The sequence below is a fragment of the Oculina patagonica genome, chromosome 6 (genome assembly GCF_052425735.1).
Source record: "Oculina patagonica isolate OP01 chromosome 6, crgOcupat, whole genome shotgun sequence".
NCBI lineage: Eukaryota > Metazoa > Cnidaria > Anthozoa > Scleractinia > Oculinidae > Oculina > Oculina patagonica.
The window spans coordinates 33,220,884-33,244,683 of NC_135763.1; the positions used below are offsets into that span (position 1 = coordinate 33,220,884).

At 41.5% G+C, this 23,800-nt stretch overlaps 1 protein-coding gene across 1 annotated transcript in view; it reads left to right on the forward strand.

Moving 5' to 3' along the window:
- The first annotated feature begins 388 nt into the window (after positions 1-388).
- The window catches only part of LOC144656621 (E3 ubiquitin-protein ligase MIB2-like), a 34,583-nt gene continuing 11,171 nt past the window's right edge, over positions 389-23,800 (forward strand). The window contains exons 1-11 of the mRNA XM_078516867.1: positions 389-737; positions 1,873-2,044; positions 7,177-7,411; positions 7,945-8,181; positions 8,646-8,756; positions 9,090-9,194; positions 9,343-9,634; positions 10,099-10,232; positions 10,772-10,879; positions 11,164-11,204; positions 11,776-11,932. Coding sequence (XP_078372993.1) covers positions 515-737; positions 1,873-2,044; positions 7,177-7,411; positions 7,945-8,181; positions 8,646-8,756; positions 9,090-9,194; positions 9,343-9,634; positions 10,099-10,232; positions 10,772-10,879; positions 11,164-11,204; positions 11,776-11,932 — 1,815 coding nt within the window. The 5' untranslated portion in view covers positions 389-514. The remainder of the gene's footprint in view (positions 738-1,872; positions 2,045-7,176; positions 7,412-7,944; positions 8,182-8,645; positions 8,757-9,089; positions 9,195-9,342; positions 9,635-10,098; positions 10,233-10,771; positions 10,880-11,163; positions 11,205-11,775; positions 11,933-23,800) is intronic.

The window sequence follows — 23,800 nt, forward strand, 5'->3', positions numbered from 1 at the left end:
GATTGGAAGGGGATTATGCCTAGTTAATCCGATGTTTTTGAATGAGTTCAAAAAGTTCAGGACTGTATATCGTGGAACCTTACTGAGCTAGTGACGTATTTCCGGCTTCATTGAGCATCATCTCTGATGGTCTCTTTCGCAGCAATTTTTTGGAATCACGTACCAGAAAACGGCTACGAAGGGACTCATTTTCTGATAGTATAAACTGATCTAGACGGAAACATTTCATACGCATAGGACCACAAATAATTGCCCAACCCTTAATAAAATCACTTATAGCATAGACTTGCCATGACCTCACAATATTCACCACATCCGGTCGTGGGCGAAATGTTGATGTAAGGGAACTGGGTCGAGTTTTATCCGCTGCCCACAGGAAACGCGACTCTTCTCGTTTCGAAGAAAATCAACAAACTGGATTTCTTATTCTGCGAACGAATTGAATAGTCAATCATTCTCGGATCTCGTTGGAAGGAATGCTTTCTCGAGAAGAGTAATTTAACCAAAAAGATAAATGGAAGTCGGTTGTCGCGTAGTACGCGGTCCAGATTGGAAATGGGCGAATCAAGATGGCGGCGAAGGACATGTTGGAACGGTGGTTGTTGTCGGGCGAAGCGGCAGCGTGTCTTCCCCGGATAAAACTGTTGTTGTTCAGTGGGATGGCGGAACGAGGACAAACTACAGATGTGGATATCAAGGAGCATTCGATCTGTGTTTGCTTGATAATGGACCAGTTGGTAAGCTTATACTGATAATAATTACATTAGGAGCTTAAACATGTACAGACGCAAATTTGTGAAGTCCGGTAGTTATTTGATGTTAGCGTGAGTGAAAATTAAATATCCGTGACAATTTAATGATACGATCGTTAAAAGTTAGGCTTGTACAAGGCTCGTTTTTAGCAGATGTTTTTCTAAATATCTCGAAAGGTGCGAAAAAACGAAAATGCAGCGCTGAAAGGAAATCATATGTTTTACTCGAGCTGTTATGTAGCTTTACTGCTGATGACTAATTGCTCAAATGACTGGTCTTGCATCAGAGCTGTTTCATTTCTTTCACGAACCTTAGATCAGTGGAGTGGAACATACCAGTTTCAACGTTTCTTAGAAATCTACCCAGATTCGTGGTAAACCTTTATATGGAAAAGATTTTGAATGAATGTCATTTCAACTCATTGCCATGTGTGGCTTTGGTAAACAGTAGGCACTTGAGAAACCCTTGGGAATAATTGGACCTCATCTTAATTTCACTGTTGCTCCTATTCTAAGCGACAATTTGTGACGTTTATTTGCAGATATTTTTCAGCCTTTCTTAGAAGCCATCTTTGTCAATCTTTTGACATTTTATTTCACTTTTGACATGTTTACAATTGGATTATTAGACGACATCTTTTCAGAGTCTTATACAAATCACCTCTACTAACTATGTACAAATGAATCAAATATTTCACATTTTACAAGATATAATCATTAATCAATTTCTCACAGCCAATCAGAATAAAGTTGTGTTCAGCCAACCCTTCATATGAAATTATTTGGTTTCTGCAGCAATTACATGTACAAGTTACATGTCAATCAATTCTTTTTTGCTAATTATGTTTTCGCAAGGAAAGAATTTTTCCATAAAATTATATATAATTAATATTAATAAACTTGTTAGCTTCAAGACTTACCAATACCACACAGTCAGTTTCTGACTATAAATTGGTGGAGACTTTTACAAGCCCTGTCAAATATCCTCAGTAATAATTATTGCAAACAATCAGTTATAATTTATTGTCAAACTCGTATCATGTTCCGACTGACTTCTCCCCTCCCACCCCTCCCCCCTCTCCTGGTATCCATCTAACATCAGGATTGTTCTTTTTCTCAGGTATAATACACACAAATGTGACCTGTAATGAGTGTAAGAAGCAATCTATTGAAGGAATTCGCTGGGAATGTAGCGACTGTGTGAACTACAATTTGTGCAGCTCATGTTATATGAATGACAAACATCCATTAGATCATGGATTTAACAGAATAGAAGCCCGTGGAAAACCAGGGTAAGTCAATATAGCCATAGTACTTATGTGCAACTTTTGCAGTGCTAGACCATAGAATAAGACTGTAACCCATTATATCAATATAATTTGATAAGAAATGTTATGTTGACAAATGTTTTTTAAAGGAGCAATGTCACGGTATATGAAGTCATTTTTGTGATTCCTTTCAAACTGAAGAAAACTTAACATATTATATAGTTTTCTAACATAGAAAAACAACAAAGGACTGTAATAAAAAGGCGAAAATAACCAAGACTGGTTTTGACTGATAAAGGTTAAGACAAATTTTGAACGACAAATTTGAAAAACTTTGCCAATTTTTTTCAAAATGTTTGTTCCTGAAGTAGTTCCTTTAATGATCAAGTGGCTTGGTCAATGGAGAAAAAAATATCAAGTTCAGAAAAATGAGGTTTAAATCGAATAATCTGGCATAAGGCTCAACTATGCGTGTGAGATAAAATTAAATGTAAACCTAAAATACAGTTCTCTTGTTTAAGACTAAGGTAGCTGAGTTATGGTGAGTTTGTGGATTTACCATCAACTTTCCTCTGTACAACACCCCCTTCACTGATTTTAATTTTTGCATTTGTTGCAGGGTGTATGTCGGTAGAAGACTTGGTAAAACCAAAGTAGAGGCCAAAGGAATTTTTCGTGGTGCCCAGGTCATGCGAGGGCCAGACTGGGACTGGGATAACCAGGATGGAGGGGAAAGGAGCGTCGGTCAAGTTCTGGAAGTGAGAGGATGGGAGACAGAAAGCTTTCGAAGTGTAGCATGTGTGATGTGGAAGCCTACAAGTACAAACGTGTACCGTGTTGGTCACAAGGGCAAGGTACATGTATGCTTAATAGAATAAACAAGCCAGTTGTTATTAACCACGTCGCTGTCATACTATTACTGACAGAAGCAGTTTACGATACTTCACTGAGATCCTAAAATTTGGAATTCTCTCCCAGTATCCATCACTGGTTTAACAAGCTTTTCTACTTGTAAGAAAAAAAGTACTGAATTTTTACTGATTAAATGATGCTGAATTGGTCTACTGAGCCGCACATTCACACCTTGATTGAAAATTAAATTGATAACCGAGGTGGCCTCCCCTATAAGCCTATAAAATTAAAAATATATTGATATTGGAGGTCTCCTTACCCTACTTTACTGTCAGTTAAAAATGTATTAAAAATTAATAATTTTTAAGTAGCAAATAAAGTGATGATGATGATCAGTTAGGGAAGGGAGGCAAGGAGTAACAAAAAAGTATTTACCTTTCAGGTGGATTTGACATGTGTTGCTGATGGTTCTGGGGGATTCTACTACAAGAATCATTTACCAAAGCTTGGACAGAAACCTGAATCCCTTATTATTCTGTCAACAAGCAACCCAACATCAAGTTCAGCTGATGACACTGTACCATTTGAAGTTGGTGAAAGGGTGCGAGTGATATTAGATGTGGCTACTCTAAAGGATCTTCAGGAAGGTCATGGTGGATGGAACGATAAGATGGAAGAGGTATTCTGTGCTGACTGCTTTGCTAGAGTATTACAGCCAGATCCTTTTAAGGGATGGGTCTAAATAATCTTTATTAATAATTGACTGTGCATGTACAGTACATGTATGTCTGCATTCTTGACTGATCATGACTGACTGACTTTAATATTGTATACCAACTGACTGTTGGACTTTCTACATGTACATGTAATTGACCAATTGAATGAGTTAACTACTAAATGCCAATATGTATGCTCATTAACTGATTGACTGACCAACTAATGTACTGACTGACTGACTGACTGTCTTTCTGACCGACTGACTGACTGACTTTCTGACTGGCTGACTGACTTTCTGACTGGCTGACTGACTGACAAACTGACTGACTATGCCCTTACACATACTGACAGACTGATGACTGAACATGCTTGAAGTCAAAATGTACTGTTTTTGTATTTATACCCTTCTTTCAATTTTGTTTAAAGGTTATTGGTCTTATGGGCACAGTTCATAGGATCACAGAGCGAGGTGATGTTCGAGTACAATACCCTGGCTTTGCCAACAGATGGACCTTTCATCCAGCCTCTCTTACAAAGGTAATGCAATAATATTATTTGTGGTACATGTACATGTAGGTGCAGCAATGCAGTTTCCTTAAACGGTTCCTTTTTCTCAGTGTTAGAGATTAACCCAATGTCCAACCTCCAAACAGGGGACCAGGTGAACCCATTAATCTGACCCAGGTTCTGAGTGTACTGTCTCAGTGGCTTGGTTGACCCTGCAAGGAGCTTATTAATTAAGTCCTTACAGACATAACTCTTAGGCATCATTACATCTCCACCGCGCTTTAAATGTGTCTTTCTGAAATGGGCAATACCGCTGGAAATTGTAGTCTGAAGGCTTCATTTATTCCTTTGGGTATAAGTTTCGGTAGCTGCCGAAACTGTGTCGCACAACTTCGGTTTTATTCGTTTCTAAAAAGGTGAGATATTTTGGAAGAAGCCGCCCGAGTGACTTCAAAAGACTGGAACAATAGCGCAATTAACCTACCTTGAGCGAATGGAGTTGTGAACGTATCCTTTTGTCGTTAAGTTTTGATTGAACTTCCGATAACCACTACAGACATTTTGCAGATTTAAGTCTTTCGCGATGTATTTTTCGCTTTTATATTTATTAAAAAATTAAGAGCTTGTTGAGAGCTTTAAAAAGAGATCTTGAACGAGCTATTTTGATCGTTGTAGATCGATTTACAGAGTTAATTATGCGTATCCAAATACTGACACATGTTGATAGCTCCCAAATCGCTTTTCATAGAGGATTTAAACTCTTCCTTCTGTTGCTGGTATTTAATTCAAAGCGTTTTTAGTGCAAATAAAACAGATTTTAATCGAGGACAATTCTCTTTAGTCTATCTAATCTGAGTGATCACTTTGTTTTTAAAGTTTAGCGTTTTCGTCTATCCCGTGCCGTCTATGAAGTATGTATCCCGCAGAATAAAAAACAAACAATGGATTTGATTTGATTTTTTATTTGTCCGCGCAAAAATGCGGGTGAAACATTGATTTATAGTTTTGTGAACACAGAAAACTCTTTAAGCGTTTAATTTTACTAGCCTTCCTTGCTTTGTTTGCATCAAAAATATTTTCATTCGGTAAAGAGAAAAAGAGAGCTTGCTTTGTTTATCTTTGCGGCCGTCCATTCGCTCTAAAACTTTTGCAGTTTTTAAGTAAATGAATTACATTTCCACGCATTGAAAGTGAATAGTGATAGAAAATAAAGCCAGTCAAGCAGATTCCCAGGAGATATTTTTCAATCTGTTAACAAAAGAAATGCTTCTCACCTACATCAAAGATGTTGCGCTTTTCACGATCTTCGGAAGCTTGCCGGCTTGTCGGCAAATACATCGGAATGAATAGGCAATGAGTTTAAACAATAGCTTGAATATATGAATGCTTAATAACCTCAAAATTTGAGGTACACATTCAAAGCGCTGTGAAGTTGTAATGTAAACTTGCACAGTCCACTCAACCAACAACAAGGTACATAATAATTGTAGGCCTATAATGCAGGGCAGTGATTAAATTTGGATGATATTTTGACATCAGGTTGATGAGTTTCATGTTAACGACAAAGTGCGTGTCATGAAAGATAAAGAACTAGTCAAGAAACTTCAGGTTGGGCATGGAGAGTGGGCCAATGAAATGACTGTGCAAAGTATTTTGAATGACAAATTTGAAAAACAGTGAAGAATATTATTCTACATGACACGAGCGTGGGACAAAGAAAAAATCTGAGTCCCCGACGGGAATCAAACCCATGGCCCATGGCTCACAGCGAGTCTCACGTAGCTCAGTTGGTTAGAGCGCCCAACCGGTATCTGGGAGGCCATGGGTTCGATTCCCGTCGGGGACTCAGATTTTTTCTCTGTCCCACGCTCGTGTCATGTAGAATAATATTCTTCACTATTTATCACCGAGCTTAAAATCTACCATCTTTATTATTTACTACAAATTTGAAAATACATGTAGTTGCTAATTTTTTCAAAATGTATGTTTGTGAAGTAGTTCCTTTAATGATCAAGTGGCTTGGTCAATAGAGAAAAAAATAACAAGTTCAGAAAACTGAGGTTTAAATTGAATAATCTAGCATGAGGCTCAACTATGCATGCAAGATAAAGTTAAATGTAAAATCATAGGCGTACGAGGCGGGGGGCGAGGGGGGCTGCAGCCCCCCCAGTGCCGAAATTTTTCGGACAAAAATTAATGCTTAGAACTCGGGCAACAAGCCTAGAGAAAATATAGAAAATAAGCCGACAAATATCAACATTACGTTCAAAACGAATTACATCAACAGAAAAAGTAGTGGAAATATTCCGAACTTTTTGGTTCAAAAGCCTTAATTCTCATTCATCTGCTTTCGTTTCCTCTCGCAAATTGCTATGAACATGTTCGATTTTTCTCGCAATTCTGCGTGACCCGTCAGTTTAATCATTTTGAAGTGAGTAGGAAATTGGTGAGGGCGACCAGAAGTTTGGATTTTCCATAGCTTAAGCGTATGCGTGCGGTGGATCCAGTGTAAGACCTTGAAACAAAGCTGTTACAAATGTGATGAAGCTAATGCTTTTGACTCAAATGTTCTAAGGGCTAGCTCAAAATTTTCAACGTAATGTTTTAACCCATTTACCCTTGAATGCACGCGTTTGTATAACTTTCAAGTGGGGGGGGGGGGGGGGAACAATGTAAATTGGCTCCCCAAAAATACTTCCATTTTTGCTGAACAAGTGAAGAAATAAAATATTTCCCAAGAAAAAGGGCTCGGCATTGACATCTTCGCCATGAAATTATAAATTAAAGAACTATCACAAGTAGGCAAGGTTTGTACCTGACTATTTCAATGCACGTTTTGTTGTCCATTTTATTTGTCTCTATATTCAGCTTTTAACGCATGTCATTATTTTTTTCGGGCAATAAGGTCTCCACCCCCCCCAGGTCCGAAGGTGCCCGTACGCCTATCTGTAAAATAATCTAAAACACAGTTCTCTTGATTAAGACTAAGGTAATTGAGCTATCGTGGCTTGTGGATTAACCATCAACTTTCTCTGTACAACTTCCCCTCCAAGGAATTTTTTTGCATTATTTTGTTGCAGGGTATATGTTGGTAGAAGACTTGGAAAAACCAAAGTAGAGGCCAAAGGGATTTTTCGTGGTGCCCAGGTCATGCGAGGGCCAGACTGGGACTGGGACAACCAGGATGGAGGGGAAAGGAGTGTTGGTCAAGTTCTGGAAGTGAGAGGATGGGAGACGGAAAGTTTTCGAAGTGTAGCATGTGTAATGTGGAAGCCTACAAGTACAAACGTGTACCGTGTTGGTCACAAGGGCAAGGTACATGTATGCTTAATAGAATAGAAAAGCCAGTTGTTATTGACCACGTCGCTGTCAAACTTTTACTGAAGCAGTTTACAATACTTCACTGAGATCCTAAAATTCTCTCCCAGTATCCATCACTGGTTTAACAAGCTTTCCTACAAGCTTTTACTGATTAAATGATACTGAATTGGTCTACTGAGCCGCACATTCACACCTTGATTGAAAATTAAATTGATAACCGAGGTGGCCTCCCCTATAAGCCTATAAAATTAAAAATATATTGATATTGGAGGTCTCCTTACCCTACTTTACTGTCAGTTAAAAATGTGTTAAAAATTAATAATTTTTAAGTAGCAAATAAAGTGATGATGATGATGATGATGATGATGATGATGATGATGATGATGGTAATGATGATGATCAGTATGTGTGGTGTATGTAATACTGACCTAAAAGACTTTTAAGCCATAATAATTCGTTTGTAAAAAAAATATGTGTCAGTTAGAGAAGGGATGGCAAGGAGTAACAAAAAAGTATTTACCTTTCAGGTTGATTTGACATGTGTTGCTGATGGTTCTGGGGGATTCTACTACAAGAACCATTTACCAAAGCTTGGACAGAAACCTGAATCCCTGATTATTCCGTCAACAAGCAACCCAGCATCAAGTTCAGCTGATAACACTGTACCATTTGAAGTTGGTGAAAGGGTGCGAGTGATATTAGATGTGGCTACTCTAAAGGATCTACAGGAAGGTCATGGTGGATGGAATGATAAGATGGAAGAGGTATTTTGTGCTGACTGCTTTGCTAGAGTATTACAGCCAGATCCTTTAAAGGGATGGGTCTAAATAATCTTTATTAATAATTGACTGTGTATGTACAGTACATGTATGTCTGCATTCTTGACTGATCATGACTGACTGACTTTAATATTGTATACCAACTGACTGTTGGACTTTCTACATGTACATGTAATTGACCAATTGAATGAGTTAACTACTAAATGCCAATATGTATGCTCATTAACTGATTGACTGACCAACTAATGTACTGACTGACTGACTGACTGTCTTTCTGACCGACTGACTGACTGACTTTCTGACTGGCTGACTGACTTTCTGACTGGCTGACTGACTGACAAACTGACTGACTATGCCCTTACACATACTGACAGACTGATGACTGAACATGCTTGAAGTCAAAATGTACTGTTTTTGTATTTATACCCTTCTTTCAATTTTGTTTAAAGGTTATTGGTCTTATGGGCACAGTTCATAGGATCACAGAGCGAGGTGATGTTCGAGTACAATACCCTGGCTTTGCCAACAGATGGACCTTTCATCCAGCCTCTCTTACAAAGGTAATGCAATAATATTATTTGTGGTACATGTACATGTAGGTGCAGCAATGCAGTTCCCTTAAACGGTTCCAGAGTTTTTCTCAGTGTGGGAGATTAACCCAATGCCCAACCTCCAAACAGGGGACCAGGTGAACTCATTAATCTGACCCAGGTTCTGAGTGTACTGTCTCAGTGGCTTGGTTGACCCTGCAAGGAGCTTATTAATTAAGTCTTTACAGACATAACTCTTAGGCATAAACTTGCACAGTCCACTCAACCAACAACAAGGTACATAATAATTGTAGGCCTATAATGCAGGGCAGTGATTAAATTTGGATGATATTTTGACATCAGGTTGATGAGTTTCATGTTAACGACAAAGTGCGTGTCATGAAAGATAAAGAACTAGTCAAGAAACTTCAGGTTGGGCATGGAGAGTGGGCCAATGAAATGACTGTGGTGAGTAATAAAATATGTACAAAATAAATAATACTATGGTATAGTCTGACTTATATTCACTGACGTGACTTTGGCTTCCTTTCTAATGTGTACTGACTTGATCCATACTTAATGATGAAGTAACTCTCAGTGTGCTTTACCTTAACAGGCATTAGACAAAGTTGGTCAAGTCTTAAAGATTTACTCAGATGGCGACATTAGAGTAGCTGTAGCAGACCATGCATGGACCTTTAACCCTGCAGTGCTTGTAAAGGAGGCATCTGCTGCTGCACCTTCAGGTCAACAGCAGCGGCAAACCACATTACAGCGTGGGGAGCTCCAAGGGATCTTACAGCCATCCCCTGCATCTACCTCATCTTCTGCATCGCAACGGCAGCAGCAGCATCCACAATCAACAGCAGAAGGACAAGGACGCTCGCAACAGTCACAAAGAGAAATAGGTACAATGTACATGTACATCAATAATTTTTGTTGTAAAATTTTTATTTAGTAATGTTCTTTTGAGCATGCAAAAGCAGAAAAAAATTTCAACTTTGTTTCATGAGGGTGGCACAGGGTTTAAATGCGTGACATGTGAAAATGGCAAAAATTAGACCGTGACGCATGAATAATTATAGCTAGAAAAGACACATGGTTCATGAATTTTGCTGTTTAAAGTATACATGGTGCAAGAATTTGGTTAAAATTTTTGTGTGAAATGGAATCACGCCCTCCCCCCCCCCCCCCCTTGCTACCCTCTTTTATGTCTCCAATAATCAATATTAATTTTTCGGTAGCATTTTTTTCTTTTCTGCTATGCTCTTTCTTGTTGTTCCAATCATTTATTTTTATCTTATCCCTTAAACTTTTTGTTTGAAAGCTGAAATTGAAATGCTGACATTTTTCTTGTTTGTTTTCGTTGTAGACCAATCACTACGCTCCTTGTTAGATCACCTACGTATTAACAGTTCAAGTGACATTGGTTCAATGATAATCAGCGAAGCAGGACAAGGAAACTTGGCAAAACTAAAAGAACTGTTATGTGTTCATCCAGATAAGGTACATGTATTATACTGTGAATTGGTGAGGTCACTCTTCCTAGAGGCATTTATGAAACAAATCTTAACAATTGACGATTGTAAAGTAAGTGAAGCATCACGTTCAGTTTGTAGGGGTAAGATCCTTGGTAGTGGGAGGCTACAGTGAGGTTATAGAGTGATTTTTGAGTGACATAAAATCAAACCCTAAGTGAACACTCTGGTTAATCACAAGGGACACCTGTAGACAATCCAGTGAGCCAATCAAAACTGACTTGAGGCAAATACATGTAGCCAATATGAAGCACAGAAACGTGCACCAACGAGTCATAGTTGGTTTTGGTTTTACTTCTGATTGGTCGAGAAAGTGGCCTGGATTTCAGTTTTAAACCAATCACTAAAATTAATGTAGCAATGCAAAACCAAAGCAAACGTGAATTACTTTTTACACTCAAGTGAAAACTAGTCCTTCTACCCAGGAGAATGCTGATAAGGTGTGATTTTTTTTTTTTCTCAAACACTGCCTACTAATGTTCTAACGCACAAATATTGCCTTTAAAGGTGAACATTGTACGCTCAGATAAGACAGCCCTGCAGATTGCCAGCCACCAAGGGTTCACTGGAGTTGTAGAGTATCTGGTTCAGTTGGGTGCAAATGTCAATTTACAGGTGAGTCTTACAAGTATGATCAACAACGGATTTCTCATAACGTTGATACAGTACAATCAAACAGATCAGTAGGTCTTGAGAATTAGACAAATCAGTGAGCATCACTGGCCGTGAAATTTTGGCAAACTCTTCCAACAAGTAAATAGTTGGAGAGTGGTGAGACAAAATGACATTTTAAGGAAGTACAAACGTTGGTATAAAGAATATGAACATCTAAGCAAAGAGGGATAGTAAACCCTAATGTAATGTCATCAAAAAGTTGATCAAGGTATTTGTTATTCTAGGACACTGAAGGTGACACTGCACTTCATTATGCAGCATTTGGGTACGTGTTCTAGGTTAATATGATACAAAATAATTGTTAGACGATACAACTGTAGCTACATGTACTCCATTTTAACTCTGTTGTCAGTATTTAGTTGTTTAGATACTCAGTAGCAGCTATCTCCTGAAGAAAGTTGCACTATTTGTGAAAAACCTGTTTGGCTTGCTCTGTTTGTTAGATTACATGTATATGTCCACTGTATTTCGATTCTTTGTTTTAGTACTAAATTACAGTAGTTTTATTTCTTTGACATTTGTTATTTATTTTGCGTTGTCACTCCAGTGCATCTTTCTGAATTCTCGGGATCACAACTGCGAGACTAAAGTTGCGTCACTGTTCAAATAACGCAAGCAAATCAGAACATTGTTTCCTTTAATTTTATCGTTATTTAACAAGTTTGCTTGTAAGAAATTTACCGTCCGTTTATTTAATGTTGGTACCCCGCTCAAAACGTTTTGGAAATAACCAAGTACATGTACATGTACTTTGCCATTATAATTATGTCAGTCATATTGTATTTAGCCTCTGAAGATTTCCTTCTGACTGTTTGTTTCACTGTTCTTTTGCTCAGAAATCAGCCTGGAACAGCTGCAGCTTTGTTGAAGGGAGGGGCGGATGGAAATCGGCTCAACAAGAACAAATGTTCTCCGTTGCATGTTGCCGTAAACAAAGGATACACAGATGTCGTCAAAACGTTTCTCAGCTTCTCTTGTAATGTCAACGCACAGGTCAGTGAGTTTTTCCAGGATGCTTTAATGTAAAAGTTTAATCAAATAAGCTCAAGTTGAAAGTCTGGCCATTTGCTTGTGCTCTTTAATTGCGAAGTTCAGATGAAAACAGCATGTACGTAACCTCTGCTAATGCACGCCTTTCATAAGCAGACTCTTAGTCATGGTCCCAGCCACATACAAACATCACATTTTTAACCTCCCATAAGCAGACACCTTTCCTAAGCGGACACTTAGTCATGGTCATACAAACACTACATTTTTAACCTCCCATAAGCAGACACCTTTCCTAAGCGGACACTTAGTCATGGTCATACAAACACTACATTTTTAACCTCCCATAAGTGGACACCTCTCCTAAGCCGGCGGACACTTAGTCATGGTCCCGGCCACATACAAACACTACATTCTTAACCTCCCATAAGCAGACACCTCTCCTTAGCGGACACTTAGTCATGGTCATACAAACACTACATTTTTAACCTCCCATAAGCGGACACCTCTCCTAAGTGGACACTTAGTCATGGTCCCGGCCACATACAAACACTACATTCTTAACCTCCCATAAGCAGACACCTCTCCTTAGCGGACACTTAGTCATGGTCCCAGTCACATACAAACACTACATTTTTAACCTCCCATAAGCAGACACCTCTCCTAAGTGGACACTTAGTCATGGTCATACAAACACTACATTTTTAACCTTCCATAAGCGGACACCTCTCCTTAGCGGACACTTAGTCATGGTCCCAGCCACATACAAACACTACATTTTTAACCTTCCATAAGCGGACACCTCTCCTTAGCGGACACTTAGTCATGGTCCCAGCCACGTACAAACACTACATTTTTAACCTCCCATAAGCAGACACCTCTCCTTAGCGGACACTTAGTCATGGTCCCAGTCACATACAAACACTACATTTTTAACCTCCCATAAGCAGACACCTCTCCTTAGCGGACACTTAGTCATGGTCCCAGCCACATACAAACACTACATTTTTAACCTCCCATAAGCAGACACCTCTCCTTAGCGGACACTTAGTCATGGTCTCAGCCACATACAAACACTACATTTTTAACCTCCCATAAGCAGACACCTCTCCTTAGTGGACACTTAGTCATGGTCCCAGCCACATACAAACACTACATTTTTAACCTTCCATAAGCAGACACCTCTCCTAAGTGGACACTTAGTCATGGTCCCAGCCACATACAAACACTACATTTTTAACCTCCCATAAGCAGACACCTCTCCTTAGCGGACACTTAGTCAGGGTCCCAGCCACATACAAACACTACATTTTTAACCTCCCATAAGCAGACACCTCTCCTAAGTGGACACTTAGTCATGGTCCCAGCCACATACAAACACTACATTTTTAACCTCCCATAAGCAGACACCTCTCCTTAGCGGACACTTAGTCAGGGTCCCAGCCACATACAAACACTACATTTTTAACCTCCCATAAGCAGACACCTCTCCTTAGCGGACACTTAGTCATGGTCCCAGCCACATACAAACACTACATTCTTAACCTCCCATAAGCAGACACCTCTCCTTAGCGGACACTTAGTCATGGTCATACAAACACTACATTTTTAACCTCCCATAAGCAGACACCTTTCCTAAGCGGACACTTAGTCATGGTCCCAGCCACATACAAACACTACATTTTTAACCTCCCATAAGCAGACACCTTTCCTAAGTGGACACTTAGTCATGGTCCCAGCCACATACAAACACTACATTTTTAACCTCCCATAAGCGGACACCTCTCCTTAGCGGACACTTAGTCATGGTCATACAAACACTACATTTTTAACCTCCCATAAGCAGACACCTTTCCTAAGCGGACACTTAGTCATGGTCATACAAACACTACATTTTTAACCTCCCATAAGCAGACACCTTTCCTAAGCGGACACTTAGTCATGGTCCCAGCCACATACAAACACTACATTTTTAACCTCCCATAAGCGGACACCTCTCCTTAGCGGACACTTAGTCATGGTCCCAGCCACATACAAACACTACATTTTTAACCTCCCATAAGCGGACACCTCTCCTTAGCGGACACTTAGTCATGGTCCCAGCCACATACAAACACTACATTTTTAACCTCCCATAAGCGGACACCTCTCCTTAGCGGACACTTAGTCATGGTCCCAGCCACATACAAACACTACATTTTTAACCTCCCATAAGCGGACACCTCTCCTTAGCGGACACTTAGTCATGGTCCCAGCCACATACAAACACTACATTTTTAACCTCCCATAAGCGGACACCTCTCCTTAGCGGACACTTAGTCATGGTCCCAGCCACATACAAACACTACATTTTTAACCTCCCATAAGCAGACACCTTTCCTAAGCGGACACTTAGTCATGGTCCCAGCCACATACAAACACTACATTTTTAACCTCCCATAAGCGGACACCTCTCCTTAGCGGACACTTAGTCATGGTCCCAGCCACATACAAACACTACATTTTTAACCTCCCATAAGCGGACACCTCTCCTTAGCGGACACTTAGTCATGGTCCCAGCCACATACAAACACTACATTTTTAACCTCCCATAAGCGGACACCTCTCCTTAGCGGACACTTAGTCATGGTCCCAGCCACATACAAACACTACATTTTTAACCTCCCATAAGCGGACACCTCTCCTTAGCGGACACTTAGTCATGGTCTCAGCCACATACAAACACTACATTTTTAACCTCCCATAAGCAGACACCTCTCCTTAGCGGACACTTAGTCAGGGTCCCAGCCACATACAAACACTACATTTTTAACCTCCCATAAGCAGACACCTCTCCTTAGCGGACACTTAGTCAGGGTCCCAGTCCCATACAAACACTACATTTTTAACCTCCCATAAGCAGACACCTCTCCTTAGCGGACACTTAGTCATGGTCATACAAACACTACATTTTTAACCTCCCATAAGCAGACACCTCTCCTTAGCGGACACTTAGTCATGGTCCCAGCCACATACAAACACTACATTTTTAACCTCCCATAAGCAGACACCTCTCCTTAGCGGACACTTAGTCATGGTCATACAAACACTACATTTTTAACCTCCCATAAGCAGACACCTCTCCTTAGCGGACACTTAGTCAGGGTCCCAGTCCCATACAAACACTACATTTTTAACCTCCCATAAGCAGACACCTCTCCTTAGCGGACACTTAGTCATGGTCCCAGCCACATACAAACACTACATTTTTAACCTCCCATAAGCGGACACCTCTCCTTAGCGGACACTTGGTCATGGTCCCAGCCACATACAAACACTACATTTTTAACCTCCCATAAGCAGACACCTCTCCTTAGCGGACACTTAGTCATGGTCCCAGCCACATACAAACACTACATTTTTAACCTCCCATAAGCAGACACCTCTCCTTAGCGGACACTTAGTCATGGTCCCAGCCACATACAAACACTACATTTTTAACCTCCCATAAGCAGACACCTCTCCTTAGCGGACACTTAGTCAGGGTCCCAGCCACATACAAACACTACATTTTTAACCTCCCATAAGCGGACACCTCTCCTTAGCGGACACTTAGTCATGGTCCCAGCCACATACAAACACTACATTTTTAACCTCCCATAAGCGGACACCTCTCCTTAGCGGACACTTAGTCATGGTCCCAGCCACATACAAACACTACATTTTTAACCTCCCATAAGCAGACACCTCTCCTTAGCGGACACTTAGTCATGGTCATACAAACACTACATTTTTAACCTCCCATAAGCGGACACCTCTCCTTAGCGGACACTTAGTCATGGTCCCAGCCACATACAAACACTACATTCTTAACCTCCCATAAGCAGACACCTCTCCTTAGCGGACACTTAGTCATGGTCATACAAACACTACATTTTTAACCTCCCATAAGCAGACACCTCTCCTTAGCGGACACTTAGTCATGGTCCCAGCCACATACAAACACTACATTTTTAACCTCCCATAAGCAGACACCTCTCTTAATTGGACACTTAGTCATGGTCCCAGCCACATACAAACACTACATTTTTAACCTTCCATAAGCGGACACCTCTCCTTAGCGGACACTTAGTCATGGTCTCAGCCACATACAAACACTTCATTTTTAACCTTCCATAAGCGGACACCTCTCCTTAGCGGACACTTAGTCATGGTCCCAGTCACATACAAACACTACATTTTTAACCTTCCATAAGCGGACACCTCTCCTTAGCGGACACTTAGTCAGGGTCTCAGCCACATACAAACACTACATTTTTAACCTCCCATAAGCAGACACCTCTCCTTAGCGGACACTTAGTCAGGGTCCCAGCCACATACAAACACTACATTTTTAACCTCCCATAAGCAGACACCTCTCCTTAGCGGACACTTAGTCATGGTCTCAGCCACATACAAACACTACATTTTTAACCTCCCATAAGCAGACACCTCTCCTTAGCGGACACTTAGTCATGGTCTCAGCCACATACAAACACTACATTTTTAACCTCCCATAAGCAGACACCTCTCCTTAGCGGACACTTAGTCATGGTCCCAGCCACATACAAACACTACATTTTTAACCTCCCATAAGCGGACACCTCTCCTTAGCGGACACTTAGTCATGGTCATACAAACACTACATTTTTAACCTCCCATAAGCAGACACCTCTCCTTAGCGGACACTTAGTCATGGTCCCAGCCACATACAAACACTACATTTTTAACCTCCCATAAGCGGACACCTCTCCTTAGCGGACACTTAGTCATGGTCTCAGCCACATACAAACACTACATTTTTAACCTCCCATAAGCGGACACCTCTCCTTAGCGGACACTTAGTCAGGGTCCCAGCCACATACAAACACTACATTTTTAACCTCCCATAAGCGGACACCTCTCCTTAGCGGACACTTAGTCATGGTCATACAAACACTACATTTTTAACCTCCCATAAGCAGACACCTCTCCTTAGCGGACACTTAGTCAGGGTCCCAGCCACATACAAACACTACATTTTTAACCTCCCATAAGCAGACACCTCTCCTTAGCGGACACTTAGTCATGGTCCCAGCCACATACAAACACTACATTTTTAACCTCCCATAAGCAGACACCTCTCCTTAGTGGACACTTAGTCATGGTCCCAGCCACATACAAACACTACATTTTTAACCTCCCATAAGCAGACACCTCTCCTAAGCGGACACTTAGTCATGGTCCCAGTCACATACAAACACTACATTTTTAACCTTCCATAAGTGGACACCTCTCCTTAGCGGACACTTAGTCATGGTCCCAGTCACATACAAACACTACATTTTTAACCTTCCATAAGTGGACACCTCTCCTTAGCGGACACTTAGTCATGGTCTCAGCCACATACAAACACTACATTTTTAACCTTCCATAAGCGGACACCTCTCCTAATGGGACACTTAGTTATGGTCCCAGCCACATACAAACACTACATTTTTAACCTTCCATAAGCGGACACCTCTCTTAATTGGACACTTAGTTATGGTCCCAGCCACATACAAACACTACATTTTTAACATCCCATAAGCGGACATCTCTCTTAATTGGACACTTAGTCATGGTCTCAGCCACGTACAAACACTACATTTTTAACCTCCCATAAGCGGACACCTCTCTTAATTGGACACTTAGTTATGGTCCCAGCCACATACAAACACTACATTTTTAACCTCCCATAAGCGGACACCTCTCCTTAGCGGACACTTAGTCATGGTCCCAGTCACATACAAACACTACATTTTTAACCTCCCATAAGCGGACACCTCTCCTTAGCGGACACTTAGTCATGGTCTCAGCCACATACAAACACTTCATTTTTAACCTTCCATAAGCGGACACCTCTCCTTAGCGGACACTTAGTCATGGTCCCAGTCACATACAAACACTACATTTTTAACCTTCCATAAGCGGACACCTCTCCTTAGCGGACACTTAGTCATGGTCCCAGTCACATACAAACACTTCATTTTTAACCTTCCATAAGCGGACACCTCTCCTTAGCGGACACTTAGTCATGGTCCCAGCCACATACAAACACTACATTTTTAACCTTCCATAAGCGGACACCTCTCCTTAGCGGACACTTAGTCATGGTCTCAGCCACATACAAACACTTCATTTTTAACCTTCCATAAGCGGACACCTCTCCTTAGCGGACACTTAGTCATGGTCCCAGTCACATACAAACACTACATTTTTAACCTCCCATAAGCGGACACCTCTCCTTAGCGGACACTTAGTCATGGTCCCAGTCACATACAAACACTACATTTTTAACCTTCCATAAGCGGACACCTCTCCTTAGCGGACACTTAGTCATGGTCCCAGCCACATACAAACACTACATTTTTAACCTCCCATAAGCGGACACCTCTCCTTAGCGGACACTTAGTCATGGTCCCAGTCACATACAAACACTACATTTTTAACCTTCCATAAGCGGACACCTCTCCTTAGCGGACACTTAGTCATGGTCTCAGCCACATACAAACACTTCATTTTTAACCTTCCATAAGCGGACACCTCTCCTTAGCGGACACTTAGTCATGGTCTCAGTCACATACAAACACTTCATTTTTAACCTTCCATAAGCGGACACCTCTCCTTAGCGGACACTTAGTCATGGTCTCAGTCACATACAAACACTACATTTATAACCTTCCATAAGCGGACACCTCTCCTTAGCGGACACTTAGTCATGGTCTCAGTCACATACAAACACTACATTTATAACCTCCCATAAGTGGACACCTCTCCTTAGCGGACACTTAGTCATGGTCCCAGCCACATACAAACACTACATTTTTAACCTTCCATAAGCGGACACCTCTCCTTAGCGGACACTTAGTCATGGTCTCAGCCACATACAAACACTTCATTTTTAACCTTCCATAAGCGGACACCTTTCCTTAGTGAACAGTTAGTCATGGTCTCAGCCACATACAAACACTTCATTTTTAACCTCCCATAAGTGGACACCTCTCCTTAGCGGACACTTAGTCATGGTCTCAGCCACATACAAACACTTCATTTTTAACCTCCCATAAGCGGACACCTTTCCTTAGTGAACAGTTAGTCATGGTCTCAGCCACATACAAACACTTCATTTTTAACCTCCCATAAGTGGACACCTCTCCTTAGCGGACACTTAGTCATGGTCCCAGCCACATACAAACACTACATTTATAACCTCCCATAAGCAGACACCTCTCATAAGTGGACACTTAGTCATGGTCCCAGCCACATACAAACACTACATTTATAACCTCCCATAAGCAGACACCTCTCTTAATTGGACACTTAGTTATGGTCCCAGCCACGTACAAACACTTCATTTTTAACCTCCCATAAGCAGACACCTCTCTTAATTGGACACTTAGTTATGGTCCCAGCCACGTACAAACACTACATTTATAACCTCCCATAAGCAGACACCTCTCATAAGTGGACACTTAGTCATGGTCCCAGCCACATACAAACACTACATTTATAACCTCCCATAAGCAGACACCTCTCTTAATTGGACACTTAGTTATGGTCCCAGCCACGTACAAACACTACATTTATAACCTCCCATAAGTGGACACCTCTCCTTAGCGGACACTTAGTCATGGTCTCAGCCACATACAAACACTTCATTTTTAACCTCCCATAAGTGGACACCTCTCCTTAGCGGACACTTAGTCATGGTCCCAGCCACATACAAACACTACATTTTTAACCTCCCATAAGCGGACACCTCTCCTTAGCGGACACTTAGTCATGGTCCCAGCCACGTACAAACACTACATTTTTAACCTCCCATAAGCGGACACCTCTCCTTAGCGGACACTTAGTCATGGTCCCAGTCACATACAAACACTACATTTTTAACCTTCCATAAGCGGACACCTCTCCTTAGCGGACACTTAGTCATGGTCCCAGTCACATACAAACACTTCATTTTTAACCTCCCATAAGCGGACACCTCTCTTAATTGGACACTTAGTCATGGTCCCAGTCACATACAAACACTACATTTATAACCTCCCATAAGTGGACACCTCTCCTTAGCGGACACTTAGTCATGGTCTCAGCCACATACAAACACTTCATTTTTAACCTTCCATAAGCGGACACCTCTCCTTAGCGGACACTTAGTCATGGTCCCAGCCACGTACAAACACTTCATTTTTAACCTCCCATAAGCGGACACCTCTCCTTAGCGGACACTTAGTCATGGTCCCAGCCACGTACAAACACTACATTTTTAACCTCCCATAAGCGGACACCTCTCCTTAGCGGACACTTAGTCATGGTCTCAGCCACATACAAACACTTCATTTTTAACCTCCCATAAGTGGACACCTCTCCTTAGCGGACACTTAGTCATGGTCCCAGCCACATACAAACACTTCATTTTTAACCTCCCATAAGCGGACACCTCTCCTTAGCGGACACTTAGTCATGGTCCCAGTCACATACAAACACTACATTTTTAACCTCCCATAAGTGGACACCTCTCCTTAGCGGACACTTAGTCATGGTCCCAGTCACATACAAACACTACATTTTTAACCTTCCATAAGCGGACACCTCTCCTAATGGGACACTTAGTTATGGTCCCAGCCACATACAAACACTACATTTTTAACCTTCCATAAGCGGACACCTCTCTTAATTGGACACTTAGTTATGGTCCCAGCCACATACAAACACTACATTTTTAATCTTCCATAAGCGGACACCTCTCTTAATTGGACACTTAGTTATGGTCCCAGCCACATACAAACACTACATTTTTAACATCCCATAAGCGGACATCTCTCTTAATTGGACACTTAGTCATGGTCTCAGCCACGTACAAACACTACATTTTTAACCTCCCATAAGCGGACACCTCTCTTAATTGGACACTTAGTTATGGTCCCAGCCACATACAAACACTACATTTTTAACATCCCATAAGCGGACATCTCTCTTAATTGGACACTTAGTCATGGTCTCAGCCACGTACAAACACTACATTTTTAACCTCCCATAAGCGGACACCTCTCCTTAGCGGACACTTAGTCATGGTCTCAGCCACGTACAAACACTACATTTTTAACCTTCCATAAGCGGACACCTCTCTTAATTGGACACTTAGTTATGGTCCCAGCCACATACAAACACTACATTTTTAACATCCCATAAGCGGACATCTCTCTTAATTGGACACTTAGTCATGGTCTCAGCCACGTACAAACACTACATTTTTAACCTCCCATAAGCGGACACCTCTCTTAATTGGACACTTAGTTATGGTCCCAGCCACATACAAACACTACATTTTTAACATCCCATAAGCGGACATCTCTCTTAATTGGACACTTAGTCATGGTCTCAGCCACGTACAAACACTACATTTTTAACCTTCCATAAGCGGACACCTCTCCTTAGCGGACACTTAGTCATGGTCTCAGCCACGTACAAACACTACATTTTTAACCTCCCATAAGCGGACACCTCTCCTTAGCGGACACTTAGTCATGGTCCCAGCCACGTACAAACACTTCATTTTTAACCTCCCATAAGCGGACACCTCTCCTTAGCGGACACTTAGTCATGGTCTCAGCCACATACAAACACTTCATTTTTAACCTTCCATAAGCGGACACCTCTCCTTAGCGGACACTTAGTCATGGTCTCAGCCACATACAAACACTTCATTTTTAACCTTCCATAAGCGGACACCTCTCCTTAGCGGACACTTAGTCATGGTCTCAGCCACATACAAACACTACATTTTTAACCTCCCATAAGCGGACACCTCTCCTTAGCGGACACTTAGTCATGGTCTCAGCCACATACAAACACTACATTTTTAACCTCCCATAAGCGGACACCTCTCCTTAGCGGACACTTAGTCATGGTCCCAGCCACATACAAACACTACATTTTTAACCTCCCATAAGTGGACACCTCTCCTTAGCGGACACTTAGTCATGGTCCCAGCCACATACAAACACTACATTTTTAACCTCCCATAAGTGGACACCTCTCCTTAGCGGACACTTAGTCATGGTCCCAGCCACATACAAACACTACATTTTTAACCTCCCATAAGTGGACACCTCTCCTTAGCGGACACTTAGTCATGGTCCCAGCCACATACAAACACTACATTTTTAACCTCCCATAAGTGGACACCTCTCCTTAGCGGACACTTAGTCATGGTCCCAGCCACATACAAACACTACATTTTTAACCTCCCATAAGTGGACACCTCTCCTTAGCGGACACTTAGTCATGGTCCCAGCCACATACAAACACTACATTTTTAACCTCCCATAAGTGGACACCTCTCCTTAGCGGACACTTAGTCATGGTCCCAGCCACATACAAACACTTCATTTTTAACCTCCCATAAGCGGACACCTCTCCTTAGCGGACACTTAGTCATGGTCCCAGCCACATACAAACACTACATTTTTAACCTCCCATAAGTGGACACCTCTCCTTAGCGGACACTTAGTCATGGTCCCAGCCACATACAAACACTACATTTTTAACCTTCCATAAGCGGACACCTCTCCTTAGCGGACACTTAGTCATGGTCTCAGCCACATACAAACACTTCATTTTTAACCTTCCATAAGTGGACACCTTTCCTTAGCGGACACTTAGTCATGGTCTCAGCCACATACAAACACTACATTTTTAACCTTCCATAAGTGGACACCTCTCCTTAGCGGACACTTAGTCATGGTCCCAGCCACATACAAACACTACATTTTTAACCTCCCATAAGCAGACACCTCTCCTTAGTGGACACTTAGTCATGGTCCCAGCCACATACAAGCACTACAGTTTTAACCTCCCATAAGCAGACACCTCTCCTGAAAGGACACTTTGTCATGGTACAAGAACACTTCATTTTTAACCTCCCACAAGCAAACACATCTCCTAAGTGGACACTTAGTCATGGTCCCAGTCACATACAAACACTACATTTTTAACCTTCCATAAGCGGACACCTCTCCTTAGCGGACACTTAGTCATGGTCCCAGTCACATACAAACACTACATTTTTAACCTTCCATAAGCGGACACCTCTCCTAATGGGACACTTAGTTATGGTCCCAGCCACATACAAACACTACATTTTTAACCTTCCATAAGCGGACACCTCTCTTAATTGGACACTTAGTTATGGTCCCAGCCACATACAAACACTACATTTTTAACCTTCCATAAGCGGACACCTCTCTTAATTGGACACTTAGTTATGGTCCCAGCCACATACAAACACTACATTTTTAACATCCCATAAGCGGACATCTCTCTTAATTGGACACTTAGTCGTGGTCTCAGCCACGTACAAACACTACATTTTTAACCTCCCATAAGCGGACACCTCTCTTAATTGGACACTTAGTTATGGTCCCAGCCACATACAAACACTACATTTTTAACATCCCATAAGCGGACATCTCTCTTAATTGGACACTTAGTCATGGTCTCAGCCACGTACAAACACTACATTTTTAACCTCCCATAAGCGGACACCTCTCCTTAGCGGACACTTAGTCATGGTCTCAGCCACGTACAAACACTACATTTTTAACCTTCCATAAGCGGACACCTCTCTTAATTGGACACTTAGTTATGGTCCCAGCCACATACAAACACTACATTTTTAACATCCCATAAGCGGACATCTCTCTTAATTGGACACTTAGTCATGGTCTCAGCCACGTACAAACACTACATTTTTAACCTCCCATAAGCGGACACCTCTCTTAATTGGACACTTAGTTATGGTCCCAGCCACATACAAACACTACATTTTTA